The sequence below is a fragment of the Convolutriloba macropyga genome, chromosome 8 (assembly GCF_964194025.1).
Source record: "Convolutriloba macropyga chromosome 8, txConMacr16.3, whole genome shotgun sequence".
In the NCBI taxonomy this organism is placed as follows: domain Eukaryota; kingdom Metazoa; phylum Xenacoelomorpha; order Acoela; family Convolutidae; genus Convolutriloba; species Convolutriloba macropyga.
In genome coordinates, this window is record NC_134475.1 from 30,628,222 (window position 1) to 30,636,744 (window position 8,523).

General features: G+C 39.4%; 1 protein-coding gene across 1 annotated transcript; it reads left to right on the forward strand.

The window, feature by feature from the left end:
- Positions 1–6,204: 6,204 nt before the first annotated feature.
- Positions 6,205–7,081, forward strand: LOC142344676 (DNA-directed RNA polymerase III subunit RPC8-like). The gene has a single exon (XM_075396513.1). The coding sequence runs from the start codon at positions 6,208–6,210 to the stop codon at positions 6,787–6,789; it is 582 nt and encodes a 193-aa protein (XP_075252628.1). The 5' UTR covers positions 6,205–6,207; the 3' UTR covers positions 6,790–7,081.
- The last annotated feature ends 1,442 nt before the right edge of the window (positions 7,082–8,523 follow it).

The following is an 8,523-nucleotide window of genomic DNA, read 5'->3' on the forward strand; positions in this document are numbered from 1 at the left end:
CCATGAAGTATGATTTCTGCGTTTAGACATTTAATTGTGTTTGTCGAACAAACTCTAATGACATTACAGTTCTCGGTGGTTTTCTTTTTAAAAGGGCAGTTTCTTTTCAAGTGCTGAGAACTTCCACATAGGAAACAATTTCGACAGTTCCTCGAAATGTGCCTTTCTTGTCCACAGGCTCTGCACTTGAAACCCTGCCTGTCGTTCCTCCTAGACGGTTTATCTTTTCCGGAAGATCTCTATCGTTGACTAGGTCCTGGCGTTGGCAACCGCCGCCGATCGTTGAACCCACGATCTTGTTGCTGTTCTCTATCAAGTCTGTCACGAACTGCTTCGCTCCCTAGATTGGATTTGGCGGTTCTCTCGCTGTTTGTCATCTACTGACAATTGGTTCACAAGCCTGGTGACGGCCTCCGATAAGTCTTTCGTTTCATCCCGTCTAATTACCGCAACTTTTGGTGTTTGCTCTTCCTCTTCTTTTCTTGTTACAGCTTCTAGATGCAATGCTCGTTCCAAAACTGTTTCAATTTTCATATCCTCGTCGGCGATTTGCTTTCTGAGATCCAATTTATGTTTGAATTTCTCTTTATTTAAATGTTTAAAAACTTTTGTTTATAAATCCCAACGCTTATTTCAAAATGGTATTTCCTTTTTACTTATTATTTTTTTTCTTAATTTTTAACGAAATTTTAATTTACAGTCTTATAGATGATTGTCCAGCCTAAATTCTCTTTATTATTTTTATATGATACTAGCTGAATTCCGATTTTTCCTGTTTTATTGATGTTTATAATGTATATATTTTCTAATTACGACAAGGATGATAATAGGTGCTTTAATTTGCTTTTACTTTCTCCTGCTTATTGTTACCTGATCAATTTTTTGTTGCTTTTTTGTTTTTTTTTAATTAATGGTAGTTTCAGAAAAAGTCAATATATAATTTTCAGAGTAAAAAACAACGCAACTGCTTTAATTGATTTTACAACACAAATATCCTGCAGTTTTTTTCCGATGGTTATGCCCCTCGCGTTATCTACAAATCAATTTCGCAAAAAAGATCGAATGAAAAAAAAATCCTAGATTAACCAGACTAACGCAGTGGCGATCAGTTTCGATTATTAACGACCACAACTAGAGAAAACTTTTATTTGTACTCACTTGTTATGATGCGGTCTTTCCACACAAGCAATTTTCTCTCTTCACCAACGAGTAAAAGTCAGCCCCACGCGAGTAAATTCTCACTTGCGAATGATTCCGTTGTAACTTCTGGAACTGACTTCCACAAACTTTGGTGAAAATAGGTGGAACTGGTGATTTGTTATCCCAAATCTTGTTTTTTCTCGAGATTAATTCAATTCTCGGGATCTCGGTGTTAAATTGCTTTTTATTTGCGTCTTCCTACCGATAATTTTGTTAAAGTTTTCAAAATATTAACTTTTTTAAAAAAATCTCTGTGGCCAGTGTAATAACCGTGCACTGTGTACGGTTACGGGTTGGGTTGGGGATTTTTCTAAAGCATTTTAAAACCTCGGGGGTTACCGATGAAAATCTTCTAAGTCTAAGACTTTAATTAATTATAAAGCTGTAAATATTAGAGCTGTTCAAAATAGAGTTAGTCTTATTGGTCGAAAATACAATAAGTTTCAAAAGATTACATGGTGTAAAGCTAATAAGAGAAAGGCAGCTCAATTATATGAGGTTTAGTTTTGTATATGGTCTTTGTTTTCGGTCCGATCAATGGTTGAGTAATCTTAGGTTATTTTTACCCATTTTTTTTAATCTCTTTGGTATTTTCTCGAAGTTATTTTCTACGGCACGGGTCGCTGTTAATTAAACTAACAGATAACAGGTGTACCTGCCTGAAGAATCCCGCCAAGAACAAACGTTTCTTGACGTCTCCCGTCAAGATGACATTCCGTGATGATTTCCATTATTTATGATGCTTTCTTTATATTGTTAAAATCTGGTTTACTCTTAGTAACCATCTCTTTTTGTTCTCCCAGTTATTGTAAAAATTTCTAATTGTGCGTTCATTATGTATTTTATGAGCATGTCATACATTAAGTTCTATGGTTTACTACATTAGAGATGGACAATGCCAAGCGGTACAGAAGCTGCTTGAGAAGTCATCTGGAGTATGCTGACGACGTCGATTTCCTCTGCGATTCTGAAGAAGAAGCAAAAGAGATACTCCAAATAGCCAAAAACCTACTGATGAAGCACAACCTGACAATAAACGAAGCCAAGACAGAGATAATTAAGTATACAAAGGATGCAGATCTCAGAAAAGTGAAGAAACTGGGCACGATCCTAGTTGAGGCAGCCGAATTTAAACGGCGCAAGCAACTAGCTGCCCTAGCTATGATAAGATATCGAAAAATCTGGGGGAACCATTATATAAATATTAAAAACAAGATGTAAATTTACAATGTCTATGTACGCTCCATCCTCTTGTACAACTGCTCAACTTGGGTCTCTAACACCACTATCAAAAACAAGCTCGATTCATTCCACAGAAGACAGCTCAGACAATGTCTTAATGTATACTACCCGAAGATTATCAAAAATGATCATCTGTATGAATTGACTAAACAAGAGAAGCTTTCAGAGTTTGTGGCCAAGCGTCGAGTCAGTCATCTAGGCCATATCTTACGACGCAACACCCCAACACGAGATACCCTTCATTATATCACTAAACTGCAACCCAAACCAAAGTGCTCCAACCCAGCGAATCTTATAAAGACGTACCGAGACGATATGGGCTCCCCCTACTTCCACAACTGGCTCACGAGGGCCCTGGCGAGAAGATTGTAAACAATCAACAGTCGCGCTGAACTGAACTGATTAGAGATGGAATTGTAGTAACACAAAGGAGTCCTAAAGAAAGAGAAAATCAGCGCAAGCAAACTGTCTGATCACTTCCAGCAACACTTCACCGACCCCCATGCAGCCGACATCTTTATGGAAGAGCGGTGTGATGGCCTTTCTGGGAATACAGCTAATGTTCACCGAAATTTTAAACAGACCTTCACAGTCGGAATATGGAATGTGAGGAGCTACAACCCCAGAGAAGACGCCATTTTGGAAAGTCTTCGACTAAATTGATTATATAGCCCTAATAAGTTGCCGACGCCAAGCCATGATGAATGCTCGTAGTTACAATATCTTCACCGTTGACACGGACCATCGGTTGGTTTTAGTCACCCTCCACCGAGAAACTGGCCCTCAAAGGGGAAGGGTACTCCCAAAGAGTCTAAGACGGAAGACAAGTTTTTCCTAGACTTTGTTTAGAGAAAGCCCAGATTAGGCAAAAACTTAGCCAAGTCAAGCCTGAAAAGATACCACACCTCAAACGCGAACTCAACAGAGTGAGTAATGCTATCCAGAAACGAAAAACGCTTCTGGCAACCAAACAATTAATCGATGACGCCGTGGAGATAAATCAAGCAAAGGACAACGCCCAAGCCTCACTGGCTCTGAAGAAATTACTCAAGGAGCAACACAGAGGAGTCCTAAAGAAAGAGAAAATCAGCGCAAGCAAACTGTCTGATCACTTCCAGCAACACTTCACCGACCCCCATGCAGCCGACATTAACAAGACTCCACCCGGCTTCATAGAGCTCCCAAGGGATAAAGAAGTGACTACAGCAGTGGAAAAGCTGAAAAAAAAACAAAGCACCCGGCCCTGACATGATGAAGAGCGAGTACATAAAGATCCAGGACCCAAAAACTATTAGGAAGGACCTGAACGATATGATCAGGACCAAGGACTCAAAGCTCACTAACGGCTACCTCGTCCCGATTGAGAAGCCTGGTAAGGATCCTAAATATCCGAGCAGCTACAGAACGGTCAACCTGCTCTCAACATATTAAAAACTCCTATCACCAATAATCCTGGATCGCATCTCAGATAAAGTCGATGAAACAATGTCACCATCTCAGTTCGCATAGCGCTGAGGAAGGTCAACCGGAGATATAGTCCTCATACACAAATACTTGATACCTGGAGCAAAGTCCATGGGACTTGAGAAAGTGTGTATGGGAATCGACATGTCAAAAGCATTTGACACAATAGATAGAAGCAGGCTCTTAAATATCCTGAACGCCCGAGGGATCAGCGAAGACAATGACACGTTAATCAAAATTCTCCTCAGCAACACATCACTCCAAGTCAAACAGGGGAAAAACATTGCCAGAGAGTTTAAAACCAACAGAAAAGTCCCCCAAGATAACGGTCTCTCTCCTATATTGTTCACCCTATACCTAGACGAAGCCTTGAAAAAGATCGATAGAAAAATCGATCAGCCCAACACCATCAACGAGCCCAGCACGATAGCCCTGCACGACCATGATTTTGCCAAACGGTACCGAAGCTGCTTGAGAAGTCATCTGGAGTATGCTGACGACGTCGATTTCCTCTGCGATTCTGAAGAAGAAGCAAAAGAGATACTCCAAATAGCCAAAAACGTACTGATGAAGTACAACCTGACGATAAACGAAGCCAAGACAGAGATAATTAAGTATACAAAGGATGCAGATCTCAGAAAAGTGAAGAAACGGGGCACGATCCTAGTTGAGGTAGCCGAATTTAAACGGCGCAAGCAACTAGCTGCCCTAGCTATGATAAGATATCAAAAAATCTGGCGGAACCATTATATAAATATTAAAAACAAGATGTAAATTTACAATGTCTATGTACGCTCCATCCTCTTGTACAACTGCTCAACTTGGGTCTCTAACACCACTATCAAAAACAAGCTCGATTCATTCCACAGAAGACAGCTCAGACAATGTCTTAATGTATACTACCCGAAGATTATCAAAAATGATCATCTGTATGAATTGACTAAACAAGAGAAGCTTTCAGAGTTTGTGGCCAAGCGTCGAGTCAGTCACCTAGGCCATATCTTACGACGCAACACCCCAACACGAGATACCCTTCATTATATCACTAAACTGCAACCCACACCAAAGTGCTCCAACCCAGCGAATCTTATAAAGACGTACCGAGACGATCTGGGCTCCCGGCGAGAAGGGGGTCATGGCGAGAAGGTTGTAAACAATCAACAGTCGCGCTGAACTGAACTGAACTGACAGATGGAATTTCTCTTAGATATGGATGGGATCCCGTAAAACTGCCATCAAGATGCGCATGTGGAGAAAACTTTAATGTAGCGCATGCTCTTCATTGTCCAAAAGGTGGATATACGCACATATGACACAATGACAGCCTTGACTCTTTGGCCAACCTGCTCAATAAGATCTGCGATATTGTTGAAGCAGAGCACTGTCTTCAAACTTTGCAAGGGGAAACGTTCGCAAATAGAACTACCACTATTGATGAAGACGCTCGATTAGATATCAAAGCTTATTGTTTCTTCGATTCAAGCTTCAGCAGAACGTTCTTTGATGTGAATGTGTTTAATCCTTATGCGAAAACTTGCGCAAGAAGCATACCGGATTCCTACAAAAATGACGAGTTCGTCAAGAAGCTGAAATACGAACAAAGGATAATCGATTTTGAGAAAGCCACCTACTGTCCGTAATCTTCTTCTACAGGAGGATCTGCACGAGAAGAGCATCAAAAGCCATACAGAGATTGGCTTCAATGATCAGCTATAAGAAAGAAGATTCATATTCGGACGCGATCACGTACATAAGGACAAAATTAAGTTTCGCTCTTTTGCGTAGCTCCATACTCTGCCTCCGTTGCGCGCGCTCCATGCGCCGGCGCCCTGCAGGAGAAGCGTCAATAGGAACCATTGTAGAGGAATGGAGGCTGTTGTGCTAAATGCTCTATATTTTTTCTAATCTTGATTCAAAACCACCACATTATACTTTAACTGCTATTTAACCATATCTATTTTGTTTATAATTCTGATACTTTTTTCTTTATCTCCTGCAGCTGATGCTTCAATTTTTGACTACTATCAGAATTTATAAATACACATTGGAGTTGACTTGCTGCCCCCGAGTTGACTGACTACCGTTCTGTTTTCTGTTTTTACCCCCATCTTTTCTGTTTTTATCCCAGCCCCAGTTTTTACCCTCAGTCTCTCATTTACAGAACAAGTACCATTACATATTTAATTATGTAAAAATATGGCGCGTGCTGTTGAAGGTTGCAAGTAAAAGTCTGACCCTAAGCTGATTCCAGTTCGCAAAAATCATCGTCTTTCTATAATCGAAGAGTATTTCAGATGAAAAATGTTTGTTTTAAGTATGCTCAAAGATATTGCGAAAGTTGAACCAAGAAAATTTGCTCAAGATCAGCTCAGTGTATTATCCGCGATCTTGGATAATAAGTTTGCTAATAAGGTTGTAGTCAACTTGGGCCTCTGCATTTCCTTGTATGACATTACGGGAGTTGAGGACTCCTACATATTAGCAGGCGAAGGCGGATATCATGTCAGGGTAAATTTTCGATTCGTGGTCTTTCGACCTTTTATGAATGAAATAATTGTTGGAAAAGTAAAATCTTCTGGAGCAGACGGCATTCATGTTACTCTTGGGTTCTTCGATGACATCATAATCCCACCTGATAAAATGAGACCCATGACTACATTAGGAGAAGAGCAGTTATGGATTTGGCATTATGACACTGAAGCGGGACGCGCCGACTTATTTTTTGATCTGGATGAACAAATTAGGTTCAAAGTTATTGATGAAGTTTTTACTGAAGTTGGTCCACCGTCGACTATACCAGATCCCGGAAAAGAAGAGATTCCGTATAAGATCATAGGCAGCATTGATGACGATGGCCTGGGTCTATTAAAATGGTGGTCATAGCAGTTATCTACTCTTCTTACTGAGCCGAATCGAGTTCAAGTGTTAATTTAGTTTTGTTGATCTGAAACAAGTTTGTTTCCGAAATGAGAGTTTAAATCTAAATGTTAATTTTTTTGATCAGATAAAAAAGCTGAAGAAGCGTTTTTCCAGAATTGTTACCCTTACTCAACAGGTCTTGATTTTGTTTGCACAATATTTTTTTTAGTTGTTGCCCTTTGTGTACTTTAGTGTTGCGGAGGCTCCTTTGAGTGATTGTGAATAATAAAGATTTAATGAAATTTGGGAAGTTTTTGCTCAAATAATTAGGCGTGCACCAATTGTGAAAACAATAGAGTTGCAAACAGAACTTTTGGTGCTGAAGATTATGACCAAATGGTGGAACACATGAAAATGAATCTATTGAAGCCGTCGTGCTTTACAAATATAAACATGTTAGCTGGATATCGAGAGAATCAAGAATAGTAGTTGATTGAGTTGCTTATCGCAAGGCGAAAAAAAGCATATCGACAAATCCTAGCACCATGTACAACAAGAGATGACATCAATTATCAAATGAAAGGTCTAGATAATCAGAAATGGCTGCTGGACAAAAACAGGTAAGACCATGTTGAGCAAAGAAACCCAAATGCGTAGACTAACAATCTTGAGTACAATTTCAACTGACTTGATTCTCAATCATCTAAAAAATTTGAACAAATCTTGCAGCATTCCGAAAATGATCACATGTTTCAAAACCTGCATTAAATAACAAAGAAGGCAAATCTTTTCAATGAACTTTTTTCAATCTATCTTGACATTCGAAGACATTAAATGCAGCACGGAGTGTGGCTTAACAAATTTCTCAGTATGCAAAAAGAAATTAAGCGCGACGCTAAAAGTCATTAAACGTAAATCTGGAGGACCAAATGGAATCACTTTTTTTAAAAAAAATCAAAAGACCGTTGACGAAACAATCAAAGACTTAAACAGAATGTTTAAGAACATCAAAGATTAAAAAAATAACAGAATTGCTGGAAAATTGCTGCAGTGAGCTCTGTACACTAAAAAAGAAGCGATATGTTGACAATTACAGGCCAAGGTTACTACTGGGTATTGATGAAAACGTCTTGCATGTCTCTTTATAAAAGTCTACTAATATGAGGATCTGTACAGATACTTAAAATTCTATGCAGGCATCAACATGGTTTCATCAGAAACAGGTCTGTGTATACGAGTCTCTTATCGTTTCTGAAAAATGTTCTTGAGGCGCTGAATAAAGAAGGCCAAAACGCGGCACTAACTTTCAGTACAGACTTCTCAAGGGCCTTCGATAAGGTCCCTCACTATGAATGTGAGTTTCATTAGAGGTGGAGGATGTCTTTTGATTACTCTGATCGACTACCTAAAAGATAAAAAGCAGTATGTCAGGGTCGACAATACCTGTTCGGACACTCTAATCATCATTAGAGGAGTCGCGCAAGAATGTCCTCTTGGGGCAACTTCTGTTCTCAATATTCATCGATGTTCCTCCGGATGTACTAAAATTTCCGTACATTTTCGCCGATAAACTAAAAACCTAATAGGTAAAAGTCACTGCGAAGTTGAACTAGAACTGGACTTAATTGATCAATGAGTTATTCGAATCAAAATGAATCGGCAAACCAGTTTGCAAAGGTTGTTCAGAGGAGCACTACACCTATTCGAAATGTGCAAATTTGAGTACCGGAGAAATCATTTGATGTCAGAGACTGAGGA